This window comes from Myotis lucifugus, unplaced genomic scaffold, assembly GCF_000147115.1.
Source record: "Myotis lucifugus unplaced genomic scaffold, Myoluc2.0 scaffold_246, whole genome shotgun sequence".
NCBI classification, from domain to species: Eukaryota; Metazoa; Chordata; class Mammalia; order Chiroptera; family Vespertilionidae; genus Myotis; species Myotis lucifugus.
The window spans coordinates 907,527-930,248 of NW_005871294.1; the positions used below are offsets into that span (position 1 = coordinate 907,527).

Here is a 22,722-nt window from a genome sequence, read left to right on the forward strand (position 1 = left end):
CAAGTTTTATAGATAACTAGAGGCCCGGTGCACAAATTTGTGCACAGGTAGGGTCCAGCCAACCTGCCCCAATCGGGGCAATCAGGCCAGGAGCAGGGGCTGCAGGCAGTTGGCTGGCTGGCTCCAACCCCTGGTCGAACTTCTGGTTGAACTCCCGGTCGAGGGGACAATTTGCATATTAGCCTTTTATTATATAGGATAATATTCAGAAAGATTAAGTGACTTGCCCAAGATCACACAGCTAATAGGTAACCAATTTGGAATTCAAACCTAGATCTTTCCCGACTCTAAAACTGCAGAAGTTGGACTTTAGACTTTCTTGGGTATGAATAGATAAAACTTTTTTCCCTCACCTTTTTGGATGGCAGTGGAGAGAATGGCAAAGGAATGGACTAAAATAATTCTTAAAAATTTTAGCCCGTGTTCACATTCCACAGGAGAAACTCAGATATTTGCAGGTTGCAGTTTAGTTTTTACTCTTGTGTTTTATCAAGAGTGAAACATTGCCCTCAGTGTACAGAGCTGATTCTCTTCATGTCAGTGCTTTTCAAACTTCAGGGACCTAGAGATCTTGGGAAACTCCAGAATCTGATTTAGATCGAGGGCAGGGCCTGAGATCCTTTGTTTCTAACAAGCTCCCAGGTGCTCCTTTCAATAACAAGTGTCTAGATCAGTGATTGTTAAACCTGAGCAGTAAACAGTGTCCTGGAGATCCTTGGGAAAATATTCAGTTTTATTGACCTCAAACTCAGTGATTTCTAGTTGGAGGAGTTTTATGGTAGGGTCTGGGAATTGTTTTTGTTTTGTAGTATTTTGTAAAAAAAGAAAAACAAAATTCCCCAGGTTATTGTAATTATCAGTTTGGGAATCACTAGTCTAGCAGCTAATGTGTTATGGATGCATTGTCCCACTCAACACAAAGGTGTTAAGTGGACAGTTAATTTTGCTTCATGAAACATTTGAAGGCTTGTGTTAGAGATTACTTATTTAAAAGGATAAGAAAACCTTTTTTGGAAGGGCTAGTTCACAAACCCCAAGAGCAGGAAGTATTTCTAGATCTAAGAAGGAAACTAGGAATTGGAAAGCCACAAGGAGCCAAGGATGGCCATACTTCCTCTCTTGTGGAGAGGAAGGTGTTTTTTTCTCTGGAGAATGGCTTTGGTCGAAAATGGCCACCCATGCCGAAACCGGTTTGGCTCAGTGGATAGAGCGTCGACCTGCGGACTGAAAGGTCCCCGGTTCGATTCCGGTCAAGGGCATGTACCTGGGTTGTGGGCACATCCCCAGTAGGGAGTGTGCAGGAGGCAGCTAATCGATGTTTCTCTCTCATCGATGTTTCTAACTATCTATCCCTCTCCCTTCCTCTTTGTAAAAAATCAATAAAATATATTTAAAAAAAAAAAAAAAAGAAAGAAAATGGCCACCCAGTCTGTCACCAGCCAGCTCCACATTTCTGAGAGAACTTGAATGACACAGTCTAATGTAGCCTTGACCAAATCTCCCTGGGCAGTGCTGTGATCCTGAGATCACAGCTACAGAGCCCCACTCTGAATGCAGAGATGCGGGGGCCCCCTAACATCACTGAGCAGACCTCCTTAAAGTGGCTACTGCACATGCTTACTATGTAGCCTTGCATTTGTTGGGGCATGATTATAGAACCAAATAGGTAAAATTCACTGCTTTTGGAATTGGCAGGGCCTTATTAGCTTAATGGAGAAGCGAGGCAAGATTTTAAGTCAGTATGATACGGTCTAAGTTGTGGGTAGAGGGCTATCCTGGGAGCCTACAAGAGAGGAACTTGCCCTGGCTGTTTAGTTCACTTGGGTGTGAGTGTCATCCGATTCAGCAAGGTTGCAGGTTTGATCTCTAGTCAGAGCTCATATTAGAATCAACCACTGATTCTAATTCATAAATAAGTGCAACAACAAATAGATGTTTCTCTCCCTTTCTCTCCTCTTCTTTTCCCTCTCTTCCTCTCTAAAATCAATAAATAAAAATTAAAATAAAAAAGAAGAGAGCCTGGCTAGTGCAGCTCATTGATTGAGCGTCAGCCTGTGAACCAGGAGGTCACAGTTCGATTCCCAGTTAGGGCACATGCCAGGGTTGTGGGTTCATTCCCCAGTGTGGGGTGTGCAGGAGGCAGCCCATCAATGATCCTCTCTCATTATTGATGTTTCTATCTCCCTCTCTCTTCCTCTCTGAAATCAATTTAAAAAATTATATATATGAATAGAGAAAGAGAGAGGAACTTAACAAGCTTAGAAATTTAGGGAATATTCAGAGAGGACATGTCTGACCTGAATCATTAATGAATTAATGATAAGTCAGTGTTGGCCAGGTAAAGAAAAAAGTAGGGGAAATCATTTCTGGCATTGTGAACAGCATGAGCATAAAACAAAATAATTTATTTCATTGAAGATTTTTGCATGAATAATAATTATAAGCATACGGTCAACAGCAGGATGTGAAGCTAGAGCAGTGGTTCCCAACCTTTTTTTGGCCATGCCCCACCTAAGCATCTCTAAAATCCTGTCCTCCCCCCACCCCACCCCCCATGACATATAATTCTTATTTAAAAAGTGAACTCCTGCCCTAACTGGTTTGGCTCAGTGGATAGAGCGTCGGCCTGCGGACTGAAAGGTCCCAGGTTCGATTCCGGTCAAGGGCATGTACCTTGGTTGCAGGCAAATCCCCAGTTGGGGGTGTGCAGAAGGCAGCTGATCGATGTTTCGCTCTCATCGATGTTTCTAACTCTCTATCCCTCTCCCTTCCTCTCTGTAAAAAATCAATAAAACATATTTTTAAAAAAAAAAAGTGAACTCCTATTCAATGTGGTGGAAGCCTAAAAGGTCATTAACTTGGTCTAAACAAGCGTCCAAAAGAATATGGCATCCATGAAAGAGAAAAATAAAAGGAGGAAAGGACAGTTGAAGTATGAGGAAGAAGTCACTAAGAAAAAAAAAAAAGAAGTGATATGAAAAAATAGCAAATAAAGTTTCAAAACATGCACTAGAGAACTGAAATGCATAAATATATAACAATTTATATACTGTATATGAGGCCCCTAGAACCATAAATGGAAAAAATTTACTGTTAATAACTCATTCTCAAATTGCCCCCCTGTGGGGCTTGTGCTCCACGTTAGGAACCACTGAGCTAGAAAGATCTAGGTAGGGGCCAGATTGAGGAGAATATTCATGCCACACTAAGGCCTTGGATATAGGTAAAGGGGAACTGTTGGATATTTTTTAATTGACATGGGAGGATTCCCATTTTTACGGAGATGACTGATTATGGAGAAGAGTTTTTTTATGGTGGCCTTGCCTGGAAGCACAAAGACTAATTGCAGTTGTCCAGAGGAGAGGTGGTGAGAGAGAGGAAGGAGCCAACTGTAAGAATATTTAGGGAGGTAGATTTGGCAGGACTGGATTGGATGATGAAGTGGGGGAGAAAGAGAAGTCTAGGATAACCCCAGGCTTGGGTGATTGGGTGGATTTTAAGTTTAAGGCTTATCTAATTTCTCCTTTCATAGATCTCCTTCTGTACATGCAGTAGATTACTTTATACAAAGATTTGACGTGATCTGGCTTTGGCACAACAATTGCTGACAAGATTTTAAATCAACTTCTGAAACTATAAGATATAAAAAATATATATAAGATATATGAGGGCAGAGATTATTTCTCTCTTACTCATAGTTACATTCCTAGCACCTAGAATATATGAGTGAATGAAGGAGTAAATCATTAAATCACATAAAGAATTGAATGTAGACTTTCTGGAATGCCCTTTTTCTAAGACTGATCTTTTCGATAAAACATTTCACTGAGTTGAATCTTGGAGAGTGAAAAAGGCTTAGATTGGTAAATGGGGTAGAGAAGAGCATTTCAGGCAGAAGCAACAGCATAAGCAAAGGCATGGAGGCATGGAACAAAATGGTGTGTGATAGACATAAGCAGTGAGATATTAATAACGCTTACTTTGTCATATGTCTTAGGTCACTCCAGCAAACGTAGTAGCATTTATAGGTATGTTTAATAGTGGTTGTGATGTGTTCTGGGAATTGTGATTTGTTTCTAAGTTTCTATGCATGTGTAGATAGAAATTTGATATTGAAAATATGCCCAGACCGGCAGAAAAACCTTTAGTCGAGCTATTTTTTTTTTTTAAATTTGATTTTACAGAGAGAGAGAGAGAGAGAAGAGAAACATCAATTTGTTGTTCCACTCACTTATGCATTCATTGGTTGATTCTTTCATTTGTCCTGATGGGGACCAAACCCATAACCTTGGCATATCTGGATGACTCTCCAACCAACTGAGCTGCCTGCTGGGGCTAGTCAGGTTCTTTAGGTCCATAGTCTAATGCAAGTCCTCTTTGAAGCTGTCTTTGAATCCCAAGCAAAATTTACTGCTTCCTAATCTGGGTGCATGTAGCATATTATACTTGTCTCTGTTATACTATCTTCATTTTTCATATGACTGGTAGTGCTGCCGGTGCCTTTAATAATTCCCAGTATCTAGCATGTAGTAGGCATTGATTAAATGTTTGATGGCTAATGGATGTTTGTACTCATTAAAGAGAAACTATTTAGCATATTTCCCTTTTCTCTTATAGCTCTTTGTCGTGGATATCCAGACAAGCCAGATTACCAAGATTCCCATTCTGAAGGACCGGGAGCCTGGAGGTATAACTCAGCAGGGCTGTGGTATCCATGCCATCGAGCTGAATCCCTCTAGAACACTGTTAGCCACTGGAGGAGACAACCCCAACAGTCTTGCCATCTACCGGCTGCCTACACTAGATCCTGTGTGTGTGGGAGATGTAAGTTTCCCCAATAACTGTAGTTAGAGACAGTCTTGTTTTTCAACAGAGCCTGCTTAGGTCATATTGACCCTCCTCCCACAGCCCCCTGGTGATAAGGTGTGGGGGTAAGATTTCAGAAATAGGGACGACTCCCCATAGGGAGTATCAGGTATATTGACAGCATATTTGTTTGATGAAGGGGCGAGCAGGGTACCTCAGGAGCCAGCAGCAGTTGATTAGTGTTTGAATCCAGTTTCCACACACATCCTACTGCCCATAGTCAGAGAGCAAGTTATTAAAGCATTCATTCAGCAACTATTTATTGAGAGCCTTCTATGGCCAGGCATTATTTTAGACACTTGAGGTGCAGCAGTCAATAAAACAGATAAAGCCCCTATCCTCTTGAAGCCTGCATTCTAGTGAAGGGAGGCGATATATAAACCAATAAATACTCACCAGCAGAATGTCAGAGTTGATAAGTACCATAGATAAGGCAGGCTAAAGCAATAGAGTGGTGGCAAATGCTATTTCAGAAGATGGCCTCATTGATAAGAATGACATTTGACTTGATGTACAAAATAATATTGAGTGTAAACTGTAATTGAAAAAAAACGTATATCAACTATAATTGAAAAATATATTTAAAAAGATGACATTTGAGCAGGGAGACTTAAAGGAAATGAGGGTGCAAGCCATGTTGATGTCTGGAGGAAGAGAGTTTCAGATGAAAGAAACAGCAGAAAGGTCAATTATAGCTGTTGTCTCAGGAAGCAAGGAAGAGACTATATGACGAGGTTGGAGGGATGAGAGGTGAGCGATTATGCTACTATGTGGGAGCCCCAAATAAGACATCCAGAGAATGAAGGCCAGAGCTGTATGTCGACTAGACATGCTTATTCACAGTTATGCCAGTTTTATTCCAGCCTTGCACCTCCAGGTAAGAGTTAAAGATTATGAGATCATGCCCTAAGGGTGGACATCACCAGAGATCAGAGTTGTAATTTTTAAAAAGATATTTTCAGCCAGACTTGTGTGCTTTTCAAGAGTGTGCATTGTAATTCTGTTTTACTAATTTTCTTTTTTTCTCCCACCCCTCTCTGTACCTGTCAATCCCTCCTCCCCAAGGATGGGCACAAGGACTGGATCTTTTCAATTGCATGGATCAATGACACTATGGCTGTGTCTGGTAAATTGCCTTTTTGTAAGGATTTTTGGTGTGGCTGGGAGGGAGGGAAGTTAGAAATGGAAAAGGAATAATGTGAATGAAAATAGCCCAGTAAACAGAAAATCAACTAGGGGTCAGGAGATCTTATTTATTATTCGTACTCTGCCTTGTTCCAAAAAAGCATGTGTGATGGCATATTAGTCTAATGTTTTTGTTGGGCTTCATTAAAATAATGGTGTTAACATGTTTTGGAAAAGTTGACATGTTCTATAAAGTATTAGGAGCAATAACCATTTTTTGTACAACTAATTATATAGTGTTAAGTTTCTTATTGATAAAAGCTATATGTCATTTCTTTCCAGTGGTAGGTCAGAAAAAGATGTATGGAAACAAGTGTAGAGAAGATAACCTAGAGATATACAAATGCTTTCTAGATACCCACAGTAGCCTAGAAGGTAGGCTCAGAGTGCTAACCATTTTTACTGGGTACGCATGTGTAAAAATATAATTCCCCACTCCAGATCCCCAAACAAAAGTAATCTTATTAGTTGCTAATGTAAGTACTTCACATATGTTATATAATCCTCAGAACAGTACTAGAGGGTTTGTATTACTAGGCTCATTTAACAAATGAGAAAATTTAGATTCTGAGAGGTTATTTAATTCTTTGCAAGGCAATAGAAAGCAGCCAAGAGGGAAAATAAATCTAATAAGCATATTCACAGGTCAAAATTACCCGGCAGTAGTTCAGAAGTTTTGGGATTCCTTGTTATTTGTCTCCCCAGGGAATGAGAGGGCTGAGGTGGTCATGTCACTTCTATAGGGACTGTTGCTATGTCAGTAACCTGCACTAAATTTGGTTGGTGAAAGCCAGGACTTGTCTTTGTTTGGGCTCCACCCCTCTCTTCTTTCAGATTCCCTGCCAGTGTCATGTTTTCAAGCTGATAACGCCCAAGTATACATTTCCTGAACACTAACAGCAGGTTTTAAGAACATTACCTCTGCTATTAGAGACCTGAATTTGAATCCTGGTCCTACCACTTATTAGCACTATGATCTTAAGCAAGTTATTTAAGCTTTTTGAGAGAGACTTGTGTTTCCTCATCTGTAATATGGGTAATAATTTATATAATTTAGAGGGTCACTGGGAAGATTAAATGAGATAATGCATAGTGGCTGCTATTTTGAAAATCTTCAATACTTGTTAATCAGTGCTAATGTTCAGACATGATGATGGGCATCAACCCCTGAACATTCCACCTCAAAATCAGCATATTCAAACTCACGATCTCTCTTCCAAGACTACCCCACCCCTACCTCCACCCATGAATCGACATATATTAGTGAGTGTTCCCATCTTTCACCGATTGCACAGCTAGGGAACTAAGACTCATTTTAGGCTCTTTAGTTTCCTTAGGTTACCAAGCCGTGTTGATACTGTTTTCTAAAATATCTCTCTATCCATCAATTTCTTTTCTATTTTCTATACTCTAGAGCTCATCATCCATCTCTCTTTTTTTTTTGTAAGTACATTTTTATTGAGTTTTTTTGGTTTTTTTGTGTTTTGTGTTTTTTTAGAGAAAGAGGGAGAGGGATAGAGAGAAACATCATTCATGTGCCCTGGCTGGGAACCAAACCAGTGACCTCTTGTTCCTTCCTGGGTCAACACTCAACCACTGAGCCATACCCGCCAGGCAGTCATCATCTATCTCTCGAGTTACCCAAGTATCCTTCCATATTTTCTTTCTGCTTTTAGTCTTGTCTCCTCCAATTTAATCTTCATGTTGCTGCCAAATTAGTTCTTTAAATAATTTTCCTTATTGTAAAAGTAATACACATAAATTTTTTTTTAATCCTTACCTAAGGATATGTTTATTGATTTTTTTTTATTTTAGAGAGGGGACCGGAGAGAGAGAGGGGAAGGGAGAAACGTTGATCAGTTGCTTCCTACACTTGATCCTAGCCAAAAGGCTGAGAAGTGATATCATCAGTTGCTTCCTGTATGCACCTCAACTGGAGATTAAACCTGAAACCTAGGTATGTGCCCTGACCTGGAATTGAACCTGCAACATTTTTGGTGTATGGAATGACGCTCCAACTGAGCCATCTGGCCAGGTCTACACGTGAGAAATTTTTTAAATACAGATAAAGGAAAGAAGGCTTACTCATATCTCTACCCAGTGGTAATCACTGTTAACATTTTGAAATATATCTTGCTAGATTTTTTTTTAGTACATATTTTTTAGTTGGTTAAAATGGGATCATATAGAGGGATGGATATATGCATAGATGTGATAGATCAAGTATAATAAAATGTTGATAATAGAATATAGGTGTAAGTATGCAACTTGTAAAATTCTTTCAACATTTCAGGATGCTTGAAGTTTTTCATAATAAAATTTGTGCAGTTTTACCCCAGCCATTTTGGCTCGGTAGATGGAGTGTTGGCCTGTGGACTGAAGGGTCCTGGGTTCAGTTCCGGTTAGGGGCACATGCCTTAGTTGCAGGCTCAACCCCTGACCCTGGTCGGGACAAATGTGGGAGGCAGCCAATTGATGTCTTTCTCACATCAATGTTTTTCTCTCTCTCTGTCACTCCCTCCCTTCCATTCTCTCTGAAAAGCAATGGGAAAATGTCAAAAAACAAAACAAAATTTAAAAAAAAACTTGTGCAGTTTTATTTTAAAACTAGAGGCCCGGTGCACAAAATTTGTGCACTGGGGCGGGGTGTGTGTGTGTGTGTGTGTGTGTGTGTGTGTGTGTCCCTTAGCCCGCCTGTGCCCTCTTGCAGTCCGGGACCCCTTGGGGTATGTCTACTTGCTGATTTTCTTCTGACTGCTTTTAAGATGTTCTCTGCCTTTTTTTTTTTTTTTTGGTAGTTTCCCTCTAATGCACCCAGTTATTAGTTTTCTTTCTCCTCTCAGTCCAGGACCCCTTATTCCTTACCACCCACCTGCTTGCTGCTCCTTACTGCTCGGCTCGCTGCTCTTTAGTGCTGCTGTGGAAACGGAAGAGGCTCCTGCCACCGCCACTGCGCTTGCCAGCCATGAGCCCGGCTTCTGGCTGAGTAGCGCCCCACCTTGGGAGCGCACTGACCACCAGGGGGCAGCACCTGCGTTGAGCGTCTGCCCCCTGGTGGTCAGCGCGCATCATAGTGACTGGTCGTTCTGGTTGTTCTGCCATAATGGTCACTTAGGCTTTTATTATATAGATTTGCAAAATAAACTTTGTGAAGTTCTCCAGATGTTCCCTCTCTCTGGCCTTTTCTAGATTTCACACATGATGAACCCTCTTCTTTGAATCCGTGCCCACAATTCTTATGATGCAAACAAATTGAATATTTCTGCCATGTTAGACAATTTTTACTACAAAGCATTCAGGAGATTTAAATATGGAAAAGGGCACTTTCTGGTTTCAAAGGAGAGTTGGCAAATAACTTTACTGGAAAGGAATTTTAAAACCATGATTTTTTTTGGTTCTTGATATTCTGTTCTATAACTATATCATAGCCATACTGTTGGACATACAGATTGTTCTGAATAAACCTCTTTATGGGTCTTATGACACAGGATTATTCCTAGATGGGAACACAAGCTTCTGGGTTTTGCTGCAGAAACATCGATGAGAGAGAAACATCGACCAGCTGCCTCCTGCACATCTCCCACCAGGGATGTGCCCGCAACCCAGGCACATGCCCTTGACCGGAATCGAACTGGGACCCTTGAGTCCGCAGGCCGACGCTCTATCCACTGAGCCAAACCGGTTTCAGCTGAATAAACCTCTTTATGGGTCTTATGACACAGGATTATTCCTAGATGGGAACACAAGCTTCTGGGTCTTGCTGCAGATTGCTCAGTTGTACTCTAGAAAGATGGTCCCATTTTACTTTACCATCAGCCATATGTTTAGGGCACAATTTAAAGAAAAATGTTCTTATTATTTTTTTTAATCCTCACCCGAGGATATTTTGCTGCCAAATTAGTTCTTTAAATAATTTTTAGAGAGTGGAAGAGAGAGAGAAAGACAGAGAGAAACACATTGGTTGGTTGCCTCCTGCATGAGTCTCCAGCAAGGCCAGGACTGGGGAGGAGCCTGCTACTGAGGTACATGCCCTTGACTGGAATCGAACCCAGGACCCTTTGGTTTGCAGGCTGATGCTCTATCCAGAGCCAAACCACCTAGGCTAAAGAAAAATGTTCTTAGTTTTTTAAGTGCTTCATTATTGCTTACTAAGGAAAACTGTCTTTTCAAGCATTCATTTTATGTAGAACAGTCATTCTTAGTACAAGGAGTGTGGTCCCTATGGGCCCATGGAAAGCCTTCAAGAGACCCATGAATCGCCTTGAAAATAAATGTACAATGTGGTATTTTTGTATATTTTTCTAAAGAAATTCTTAAGTCTCTCAAAGGGTTACAAGACTCAGAAAAGGTTAAGCAACAACTGATGTGAAGTGGAGATTCCTGAACCCTACTGCCCAGTAGAAATCACTTGTGTGTGCATGTCCAAGTGACCTAGCATTTGGCTTGAAAAATTACTGAGCTTTATCAAACTAATTTTTTAAAAAGTTTATCAACTCTGTTATGCCTAAATGTTCTTTTAAATCCTAGACTTTAGTCAAATCATTCTCTTGGTGTAGCTGTTAAAATGCATATTGCTCTCTGTTTTGGGGTGGGCCACCTGAACAAGCACCAGCACATATGAGGATGATGCACAGAGAGCTAGACTAAAATAGCCCATTGTGGCTTCTGTGGGACTGTCCTTTAGAGAGTTGAGTATATCTGACATTTGTGGTCTCCTTGACCTGCAGGCTCACGTGATGGTTCTATGGGACTTTGGGAGGTGACAGAAGATGTGTTAACCAGAAGTGACGCAAGGCACAATGTGTCACAGGTCCCTGTGTATGCTCACATCACTCACAAGGCCTTAAAGGACATCCCCAAGGAAGACACAAACCCTGACAACTGCAAGGTCCGTGCTCTGGCCTTCAATAACAAGAACAAGGTATGAGCTTGCCAGAGTTTCCTGAAGCCCATTACTCTTCAACTTCTTGGCTTATGTCTTGGAAGATGTACTTTCCTTCTCTTTCCCCAAGGCAGTGTTTGCTGCATAGCTTGGTTCTGAGCCCACAGAGCACCTCTTGAAGGCTAAGGGATGCTGATGAGAAATTATAACAGGTTATGAAACCCTCCTGTGTATTGAGCTCTGCTGTATTTCTCTGGATGGTCCCTATTTGTGGGTCAGCCTCTTGAGAGTTTCCCCAGGATCACTATGCCTTTGCAGGGGGTTTTATCTCTTTGGTATTCAGTTTCTTTTCATTCTTCACGTCCTCTTCTGAACACTTCCACTAGATCTTATGTAATCACTGCATTAGATCTCCTGAAACTGGGGTATTCAGTAGTGTTGGGATGGAGACAAAGCCAGAAGAGGAAAAAGGCTTCTCTCAAAATCTGAATCAGGCCACAATCAAGGCTAGTTCTCTTAGCCTTCTATCTCCCTTCCATATTTATGGCTTAGGGGTAGACTTACCTCTCCTAGCTTAGACCCTCCACTTATAAAAGCTCTCACACGGACACACAAAACTGTCCTTCATGTGTGTGCTCTGCTCTGTCAAACAGGATGTCATGGGAATGATTGCATAGTAAGGGCTTTATGTTATTACTAGAAAATGAAATGGCTTGAGTTCTTTTAAGGAGGTGCATCAGTTTAATAAGCTGCATTTCATAGGGCTGATAATGAGATGATACTCCCTGGCACCAGCTGGAATCATCATGGGATAGGAATGAAGAATGGGAGGACCTGAACTTAAAGACTCCTACTTACTGTTGTGTATTAGTTGCTACAGATTGGAATGTAACCTGTTTTCATTGCTCTTGTAGGAATTGGGAGCAGTATCTCTGGATGGCTACTTTCATCTCTGGAAGGCTGAAAATACACTGTCTAAGGTGTGATGAGCATGACTTAATAGCTTTACTTAAAAATTCACCTTATGTTTAAAACACTTTAATTCTCCCTGAGCCTTTTCCTTCTTCTCTAAAGCACCATTCAAGGGTCTGGGCATGTGGTTCCATGGTGTATGAAATCCTGAGTCTGGCATGCCTCTCCTAAAAGTCTTTAAGCCCTAGCTGGTTTGGCTCAGTGGATAAGAGCCTGCGGACTGAAGGTTCCTGGTTTCGATTTTAGTCAAGGGCACATGCCCGGGTTGCAGGCTCAATCCCCAGTAGGGGGCGTGCAGGGGGCAGCTGATCAATGATTATCATTGATGTTTCTATCTCTCCCTCTCCTTTCTGAAATTAATTTAAAAATATATATATTTTAAAAGTCTTTAAAAGAGATCATAGGGGGCACTTCTTTCACATTGCAAGGGCTTGCTGGGAGATTCCTTTTAACAAGCAGTCCCCAATCCACAATGCATTTAAACATGTGCTTATGGATTGTTGACTCTGGCATGTTGTGAGTGTAGGAAAACCTAAATGTTAGGAACCACTTGATAACTGAAGATCAGTTAAACTAACATAAGTCATTCCTGAAATAATCATATAAGGCAATGAGAATATGGTTTGAATTTATAATGTTTACAAGCAAATTTTGCATGAAATTGAGCCTACCTGTGGATCCTTTGCCCTTTTCTCATCCCAGAGGCCTTTGCTACTTGTTACTTCTGTGATAAACTCTTTTCAAGAGGAATCAGAGCCTCAGGAATTATTGATTCCTTCATATCTTAGTGGTTTTTTAACTCCACTTGCTTGGTGCCTTACATGCAGTAGGCACCCATTGAGAATTGGTTTAACAATAAGGACCAGGGTTAAGACAGATTGGGGTTACCTGGGGTTGAGCCAGTCAGTCCCATGAGTGTGTTTTCTATAGTGTACAACCCCCGTACAATTGGGGAGTTAAGCTGAGGGTAGCCAGAATTGAGCCTCTTTGTCTGAAGAGCAGTGAGAAAGGTGGAGAACAGTGGGACTTTGGTTTTAGAGCCCTGGGGTTATCCCATGAAACCACCTGTAGGTCTGGGCCTTTCTCTCTACTTCTGATTATTTAATTCCAGCTTGAGTTTTTTCCCTAACCTGTATATTGTTTATTATAGTCATTCTCTTAAATACCTAGGTGTGGAACAGGGTGTTATTCCCTTAATTGGGGCTTGTCCTTTTGTCTCTGACTTCATGTCCTTGTATATGAGGGAAATGCCAGAGGTGGGCGTCTAAGAACAATGTCCTGCCCTCTGCTCTCAGGTGGTGCTATGGGTGCATCTCTTTTCTGTGTTTGCAGCTCCTCTCCACCAAACTCCCATATTGCCGTGAGAATGTGTGTCTGGCTTATGGAAGTGAATGGTCAGTATATGCTGTGGGCTCCCAAGCTCATGTCTCCTTCTTGGATCCACGGCAGCCATCATATAACATCAAGTCTGTTTGTTCCCGGGAGCGAGGCAGTGGTAAGAGTCCTTGTGTTTTGGGTTTGTTTGTTTTCAATTATAATTAAGTTCACATTTCAGAACAAAGAGAATAATGTGTATAATGAGAGTAGAAAGGGAAAGAATAAATAGACTTTGCTGCAATGATGCCTACAGTGTGAACAGTTTTAAGATATTTTGATGACTGTTACAGGAGTAGGCTTTATACCTAATACAGAAATACTGATTACACAAATGTTACCCAGCAGCTCTTATGTGCCAAAAGACATTTTTTTTTTTTGGTTAATCCTCACTTGATTTTTTTTTCATTTCTTTTTAGAGAGAATGGAAGGGAGGGAGAGGAAGAGAAAAACATCAATATGAGAGACACATTGATTGGTTGCCTCCTGCACTGGCCCCTACTGGCGCCAGGAATGGAGTTATGTGCCCTTGAATGGGAATCGAACCATGACCCTCAGTCCACAAGCCTGTGCTCTAACCATTGCTGGCTAGGGTTAGAAGGAAGTCTTAATATGTTTTTTTTTTTCAATTGATTGCAGAGAGAGAAAGGGAGAGAGAGCGGGAAATGGAAACATCAATGATGAGAGAGAATCATCGATAGGCTGCCTCCTGCACACCCCCTACTGGGGAGTGAGCCTGCAACCTGGGCATTTGCCCTGACTGGGAATCAAACCGTGACCTCCTGGTTCATGGGTCTACGCTTGACCTCTGAGCCACACTGGCCTGGCAAGGAAGTCTTTATTAATGTAATGATTTGTAAATATGCAGATCACCCTCAGTTTCAGTATAAGTTAGAAACATATAATGGAGAAGAGCTTAGAGTTATGAATGATGACTCCAGACTAAGGCAAGGAGGTTCAGAGTGCACTTACGATCTCAGGCCAAAAGCATTTTGGGCATCACCAGATGTCTGGCCTTTCTCTGAGGATTACGCGAAGTTTCCTGTTAGGTATTTGGATGGCAGTATGGCATCAGGGCTCTTCAGCTTTCTCATGAACTATGCCTGCCATAGGAAAGGCACTGCCTGGTATTGGGGGTACTGTGTGAACACAGTGTCAGAGAAATTCAGATTAGCAGATTTAAGTGCATGCTCCCCCTTTACTTTTTTAAGTGCATTGCCCTTTACTTTTCTCTCTCAGGGATCCGGTCAGTGAGCTTCTATGAGCACATCATCACTGTAGGCACTGGGCACGGCTCCCTGCTGTTCTATGACATCCGAGCTCAGAGATTCCTAGAAGAGAGGCTCTCCGCTTGTTATGGGTCCAAGCCCAGACTAGCAGGGGAGAATCTGAAACTAACCACTGGCAAAGGCTGGCTGGTAAGTAAGCCCCTGCCCGACATGTTTGCTGGACAGAGACAGAAAAATTGTCTTTGCTGTACTACCCACTCCCACTCTCACTGACACACCCCTACCCACATACTTTTGCACAAGTAAGAGACACTCCTTGGACAAGAGGTACTTTCACTTGATTTTGCTTTTATGTCTGCATATCCCTGGGAAAACAGGCCCAATAAGACACACTAGTTGACGTAGGGTTTCACCCTAAGTCAGAGGTGGGGAGCCTTTTTTCTGTCAAGGGTCATTTGAACATTTATAATTTGCGGGCCATACAAAATTAACTTAAAAATTAGCCTGCTATATTTGGTCAAATACTTAATTAACTCACCCCTAATGCCTTGGCAGGGCCAGACCAGATGATTTTGCAGGCATTCTACAGCCCACGGGCTGGACGTTCCCCACCCCTGCCCCAGGTGATAATAGAGGAGGAAGGAGAAGGAACATGCTGCTGAGGCTGCCAGGGCATTAGGGGTGATTTCTTAAAGAGTTTGATTCTAGCTGTCTTGAGAAGACCTTCGGTTTGTATAGCAACTCTTCAACCTGCTCAGTTCCTCTTTAATGTTCATTTGGAAAAATGAGGTCCCTGTTCACATAAGCATCAGTCTCCTTACATCAGGTTACAGGTAGAAGACCCTCTGCTTTTAAAGAGACCAGAAAGCATTCCTGTCCATTCCTGCCCCATGACCTAGAGGTGCTAACAGAGTCTCTTTCTCTTCCCATAGAATCATGATGAAACCTGGAGGAATTACTTTTCAGACATTGATTTCTTCCCCAATGCTGTTTACACCCACTGCTACGACTCATCCGGAACAAAACTCTTTGTGGCAGGGGGTCCCCTCCCTTCAGGGCTCCATGGAAACTATGCTGGGCTCTGGAGTTAATGACAACTAACTCTCCCAAAATGCAGAGATTTACACTAACTTCCATCCTCTGTTTCCTTGTTTCTTCTTTTGATTTTTTCCAATTGTGTGAGACCCTCATATTTTAGTGGGAACACAAGTTTGCCTATTATTTAGGTTCTTTGACAGAAAGAAGCTCGATATAGAAATCTGAAGGTTTTGTTTGTTTGTTTTTCCGATTTGGTAATCAGAATTCCACTTTACTATGGTTTTTCTTTTTGGCTTCTCACCCAAACATTTTTAATCCCTATTTGTATTTTTTTTCCAGTGACACACACTTTCCTCTCTCTGATTTCTTTAGGCTGACATAGTCATTCTCACCCTTACTTCACTCTTGAGAGGTAGGGCTCCTTTACAATTATGTGGTTGCTGTCAGACTTTCTGTGAAAGTTTGGGGGCTATGTGTTCATGTGTGCATGTGAACTTGTGTACCTGCAAGTACTGTGTGTTACTGAAATTACCTGGAGTGAGGATTACTTGTAATTAAAATATTTATAAAAGAAACAACTTTGTTCACAGAGTCCAGCTTTGGGACTAGTCTTTATCTTGTTTTTTAAAGTCTAATAACACTGATTATAAAAAGTAAAAACAAAGAAAAATCAGGAGAACCTTTTGAGTTAGATTGCAGACTTCCTGGGGACTCTCGTGCCAGGGCTCCAAAATGATCCCTCCCCTACCTATCTTTCCATCTGTGTGTCCCCCAGGTGAGAACACTTCTGTTGATGCATCACTTCCACTTGAACTTGCTGTCTGCTTAGCCAGTGGCCATGCCCCTAAAACATCAGTCTCCATCCAAATGCAGCTCTGGAGGCTGCAGAAGGCTTGATATAACTTGGTAAAGAGAATCCCCATCCCAGCCTCCTTTGCCCTCCCCTCAAATAAGACCTTATTTGGTGTCTCAGGGGCCTGGAGCTGGAGGCCTCAAGTCAGCTAAAATTAGCATACTCAGTTCCCTTGGCTTTGAGGAGAAACTACTTTGCTTTTCTTCTGGTCTTCCCAGTGGGTTTTACTTTGTTTTCTAAATTGGGTTCAGTCCAGGAGGGGAGGAGTGAATAGGGGTTTTATCTGTGTATAGAGTGTGCTCCATGTGTGGAACGTTTGTTTTCTTAATACAGTGGGGCTGGGGTTGAAGCCACCTCTTCTACTCTGTTGGCTCAGTCCTGGGGTGATGATGGGGTGGCCAGCAGCCACCAGCGTTGTGCATGTTAAAAGCTTTGATGTGATTAGTAATTTGTTCCTCCTTTGAACTGTCTAGTCTGAGGTTTTTAAACTTGCAGGCAACTGACTGAGCGTGGTGTCCAGTTATTCCCTACTTTTTACGCATCATGTTGCCGGTAACAGCTGTTTCCACCCATAAATTCCTCCTCCATTTGAAGTACATACTTGGCTTCTGTCAACAGCTCATTCTGGGGAAAGGAAAAGTCAGATTTATTCCTGCACTCCAGGTTCTAAGTTGCTCTCCTAGTCATCCCTCTTTGTTCCAGGTGTAAGTGGGGAGATTGAAAAGAGTGTTTTCTTGATGATGGGGGCTGGTGGGAGGGAAGTCAGCAAGTCACCGTATCTTGGTACAATACATACACCATAGGTTCTAGAATTCTCATCTTCTAACCTAGAGAAATAGGTGCTATAAATGGGGAATTAAGCAAAATGCTAGATGCTGTAGATCTTTTAATTGTCTTTTTTTTCTATTAAACTACAGGCTGTAGATTTCTTAGTTCTCACAGAACTTCTATCATTTTAAACCAACTTGTATATATATTAAAAAAAAAAGATCTTAAGTTCTTAAGTAGGATGTTTTGTACTGTTGCCAGACCCTCTTCTGTGATGGGTAATGCGTTTGATTGAGTTTTTTGTTTTAAAAAATGTAGCACTTGACTTTTTGCCAAGTAAAAAATAAATATTATTTCAGTGCAAAGTGGTTTGTGTGAGTATGTATAGCCAAGAGGCAGCAGGGAAAAGGCCCTAAATTACTGTTTGGGGTGCTAGAATTGTTTAGAGCAGAAGGGAAATGCAAGTGTTCACTCAAGGTTAAAAGCAGGTCAAGTGCAAACACTAAGACCTACTTGCTCTTGGCCCCCATCTCAGACCCAAGATCCGTTACTCTGAGATCCAGTTGAAGGTGGATATGCCCACTGAAAGTACTTCGGTGCTTGAGAAATATATATAGGCTGGCCCTGGCCAGGAAGATCAGTGGGTTAGAGCATAATCCTGACATGCCAAGGTTGCAGGTTCCATTCCCGGTTTGGACACACGTAAGAATCAACCAATGAATGCATAAATTAGTCTTTCTCTCTCTCTCAACAATTAAAAATTTTTTGACAAAAAAATACAGGCTGACTTGGATGGAGTGTACTAGTCCTTGCTCCTAATTACTATGGATTTGAACAGCTGACCTCTTGTATACTGGGTTGTGATAGGCCCTATGTATTTTGGTGGAAGGTGTCCTGAGAACAACTGAAAGTGGGTGCACAGGGTTCTGGGGAAAAGACGTCATTTTTTTAGGTTGGAACCATAGCTGCCCTTTGTAAGAGGACACAGTGAATGCTGCTCTTCCCAGGGCCTGTTGAGGGCTGTAGCTGAGAAAAAGACAGTCTGCTAAATCATACCCCCCTCCTCAGCCATCTCCGGAAGACCATCAGGGCTGGGCCACAGACAGAGCAAGCAAGGCAAGGCAGTACCTGTTTCACATGGCACTTGTTCCTTTCCAGGACAAGCTGTATACAGCTGCCGTTGCGCCTGCCTCCAAGAGACTGGTTCCAAACATGACTCACAGGCACCTACCTATATAATTAAAGGTTGCGAAGTAGAAAGAGGGAGGTGAATGAATTGAAGCAATGGAGAGGGCTTCCTAGACAAGAGTTACTGAACGGGATTGGCATTAGCCTTTGCCAGAATGAGGATTTCTAGAATTCCCAACCCATGGAACAGCCATTGGTGTTCGCAAAATGTTCTAGGGTCAAATTACTTTGGGGAGATACAGATTAAAACAAAGACATACTTCTTCACAACCTCAGGTTTTTGGTTACTATGGGATGCATGTTCATGGAACTTGCTCAGAAAAAGGTGACGGTATGTGGGGTGGGCCTGGCCTGGGCCTCTGGCCTCCATGGAATCTTGGCCCTGCTCCCATTTTCCAGTGAGACTTTCCAGCAAAGTATGTATCACAGAAGGGCTTTGTGGATTTTATGGGGTCCCTCCCTTTCCTGCCAGCAGTTCCTACTCCCAGGCCATGAAATAACTTCCTTGTTCATCGTCAGGCCACATGCCTCATTCCAAATAGCTTACTGGCTCCTCAGGTCATCCTTTGGGTCCTTTCGCAGAGGCTCTGGAACCTCATGTTTTGCTCCAGGTTCCCTGCTTCTGCCACTCCAAGAGTTGATTAGTATTGATCTGGCCCTCCGTGTTTCTAATAAAGCTGAATACTCCCAGTGCAGGCCTCCCTGGAACCAGCGCCACCCGATGGTTCCTAAAGCAGGTACCCAGAAATAGCAAGTCAAGGTGTCAAGACCCTTTGCCTAGCTTTGGGAGTTAATCTTTTAAGATCCTAGGACCCAAATGTTTTGTTTTTTCTAGTAGCTGGTGTCTGGGAAACAACAATATGGGGGGGGGAGGGGTGGAATTGAAGAGGTGGAGAGGAAAGATCACTCAATGTTACTTGCTTTTAGGCATATTTCATGCTAGTATGCTGAGTTGGCTGGAAGCTTTGAGAGGGTAGAAACATGGGCTTTTAATTCTGGAACTGCTGTAAAGACAAAGTTTGGGTTTCTAAGCTTGGTTCTTTTGCCCTCACTTCATTCAGCTCCTCCAAAGAATAATCCAGAGAAACAAATGTGAGAAATTTATTTCTGCAGTACCACTAGAGAGAGGGGTGTAAACTGAACTCAAAATGGGGTGGTAAGCTCTTGTGATTCAGCTCTCCAAAACAGGTATAAACTGTCCTCTCAAATTCCTCCTGAGTTTAGCCTCACGTCTGAACACTCCTCTTGATAAGTGTATAATTGCCCAAGTCAGAATTTTGAAAAGATAATAATGCTCATTAACCGAGCACAGAGTTACATGTTTACTGCATTTCTTGTTAAGCAGTATTCAGAGCTGTAATTAACATCCCTAATGCTATGGACAGGAAGAAAACAAATGATCAACTCCTACCTTAAAGAACATAAACTTAAATTTTAAAAAAAGTCCTAGCCGGTTCGGCTCAGTGGATAGAGCGTTGGCCTGCGGACCAAAGGGTCCTGGGTTCGATTCCGGTCAAGGGTACGTACCTTGGTTGCTGGCTCCTCCCCAGCCCGGGCCCTGGCCAGGCCTTGTGCAGGAGGCAACCAATCGATGTGTTTCTCTCACATTGATGTTTCTCTGTCTTTCCCTTTCTCTTCCACTCTCCCTAAAAATCAGTGGGAAAATATCCTCTGATGAGGATTAACAACAACATCAAAAAAGAAAGAAACTTGCCTCACTCATAGCTACTTTTTTCTTAGCTGGTGGTATCCTGGACAGAGAATGAGGCTTCTTTGTTCTCCAGGGCTAAGGCCATTTGCAGATTGCGCAAATCCCTGTGGTGGGTATCATGGCCTGAGGTCTGGTGGTTTGGGCCCTGCAGTGTGTTGCTGACTTGAGAAACAGCCCTCATCTTCACTACCCCCACCCCTCTGATCTTCTAGGCTTTCTACTAAGCAAAATTATCATCCCAACCACCATGCTTCAAGTTTCACCGTAAGATCTTTTTTTTTTTTTCTTTCTGGGGGTTATGGGGATGTTATATTACCTGATTAAAGATACTATTGTTGCCTAGCAAACATGGCTCGTGGTTGAGCGTCAACCTGTGAACCAGGAGGTCGAGATTTGATTCTTGGTCAGGGCACATGCCCGGGTTGTGGGCTCATCCCCAGTGTGGGGCATGTAGGAGGTAGCCGATCAATGAATCTCTATCATCATTGATGTTTCTATCTCTCCCTCTCCCTTCCTCTCTGAAATCAATAAAAAATTTATATATATATATATATATATATATATATATATTTATATATATATATTTATTTATTTATTTTTAAAGATGCTATTGTTATTCCCTGAAAGGGGATACATGCCACCATCCCAGGGGAGGATATGGGTTCAGTTCTAGTTCTACCACTGTTAGTTATGGCTATAAGACTTGAGACAAGTCTTTTCTTCTTTCTATACATCAGTTTTTTCATCTTATACAATGAGGAGAGGAGTTCAGATTAGACATTAAATGCTTAACATCCACAACTGTACTAGGGAACTCTAAGAAGAATAGAAAATGAATCCTGTCTTCAAGCAGTTTGTCCTCCATCCAGGTAAATATAGCAGGTTTGCTAAATTTTTGATATGTGAGTCTTATTTTCCTAGTAGCTTCCAATAAAATGTTGGGAATTGTAGTGGGTTGAGTAGTGTCCCCAAAAGTTCATGTCCACCTGGAACCTCAGAAAGTTATCTTATTTGGAAATAGGGTCTTTGCAGACGTATATAAGGTAAGGATTGAGATGAGATCATACTGGGTTAGTGTAGGCCCTAATTCCAATAAGTGTCCTTAATGAGGCAGACAAGGGCATGCATACAGGTACACAAAGATAAGACGATTCGAAGATAGAAGCAGATATTGGAGCGATGCATCTATAAACCAAGAAATACCATGAACCACCAGAAGCTGGAAGAAGCAAGGAAAGATTCCTTGAACGTTAGGAAGGAGCATGGTCCTGTTGACACCTTGGAGGACTTGCAGGAGGCAGCTAATTATTGTTGTGCTCTCACACTGATGTTTCTCTCTTCTCCCTTTCTAAAAATCAATAAACTATTTTTTTTTTTTTAAAAAGAGAGTCAAGCCCTAGCCAGTTGACTCAGTGGATAGAGCGTCGGCCTGCAGACTGAAGGATCCTGGGTTTGATTCTCATCAAGGGCATATAGCCGGGTTGCAGGCTCAATCCCCAATAGAGGGTACACAGGAGACAGCCAATGAATGATTCTCTCTCATCATTGATGTTTCTATCTCTTCCTTTCTGAAATAAATAAAAATACATTTTTAAAAAAGAGAGTCAAGCTCGGCTGACGTGGCTAAGTGGTTGAGCATCGACCTACGAACCAGGAAGTCACGGTTCGATTCCCGGTCAGGGCACATGGCCCTGTGTCGGGTGTGCAGGCAGGAGCCGATCAATAATTCTCTCATTGATGATTCTATCTCCCTTCCTCTCTGAAATCAATAAAAGTTTAAAAAATTTACAAAAAAGTCAACACTCATGGACTGGTCAAAGGAGTTGGCCAGATCCCATATATATATAATATATTTTATTGATTTTTTTTCAGAGAGGAAGGGAGAAGAATAGAGAGAAACATTGATGAGAGAGAAACATTGATCAGCTGCCTCCTGCACACCCTCCACTGAAGATGTGCCTGCAACCATGGTACATGCCCTTGACCGGAATTGAGCCTGGGACCCTTCAGTCCTCGGGCCGATGCTCTATCCACTGAGCCAAACCAGCCAGGGCCCGTCTTTATATTTTTAAAAAATGATAAGACAAAGATGAACTATACTCACAGAGCTGAGACTTGTGAAAGCAAAAATTAAGCTCAGAACACTTGAATTGATTCTGCCTGGGAAACCTGTCTCTTCTAGGACCGAGGCAGTAATCCTCCAAACTGCCCACCTCTATTGCTTTTTCATATTGTAAACTCTCAACATTTTTTAAACTTTCACTCTAGCTCATCTTTTTACAAGGCCAAGTGTAGAATCTTAGGATGCTTTTCCATCCTGAATTTATTAGCCAATAGCATGTACAGTTAACTACCTGCAGTCCCCCTTGATAGTAGGAGTTAACAGGAGACCTAGCTAGGGCCTGAGATACCTAAACTTGCTTTACAGGCCTGGAATTGCTACCAGGATGTGAGAAGGAACCCCCAGGATCAAGGCTGCATAAATAATCAAGGATGAAGGATAATCAGATAAAGTCAGCAGACTTTAGTGTTCGTAGGCTACTGGTTTATTTAACTGGTGGCTGTAGTTTCTATTAGGAACCCTTAGCCTATCAAAACAGTACTTATTGTGTTGAAAACATATTGATTATATCCGTTGATGCAGTAGTTTCACTGT

At 42.0% G+C, this 22,722-nt stretch overlaps 1 protein-coding gene across 5 annotated transcripts in view; it reads left to right on the forward strand.

The window, feature by feature from the left end:
* Nucleotides 1-17,528, forward strand: part of DCAF12 (DDB1 and CUL4 associated factor 12) — a 30,209-nt gene extending 12,681 nt beyond the window's left edge. For all 5 annotated transcript variants that reach the window (XM_023762456.1, XM_023762457.1, XM_023762455.1 and 2 more), the window contains exons 3-9: nucleotides 4,618-4,824; nucleotides 5,932-5,992; nucleotides 10,779-10,972; nucleotides 11,848-11,913; nucleotides 13,238-13,400; nucleotides 14,519-14,697; nucleotides 15,441-17,528. In XM_023762456.1, the coding sequence (XP_023618224.1) occupies nucleotides 4,618-4,824; nucleotides 5,932-5,992; nucleotides 10,779-10,972; nucleotides 11,848-11,913; nucleotides 13,238-13,400; nucleotides 14,519-14,697; nucleotides 15,441-15,599 (1,029 nt within the window). In that variant the 3' untranslated portion in view covers nucleotides 15,600-17,528. The remainder of the gene's footprint in view (nucleotides 1-4,617; nucleotides 4,825-5,931; nucleotides 5,993-10,778; nucleotides 10,973-11,847; nucleotides 11,914-13,237; nucleotides 13,401-14,518; nucleotides 14,698-15,440) is intronic.
* The last annotated feature ends 5,194 nt before the right edge of the window (nucleotides 17,529-22,722 follow it).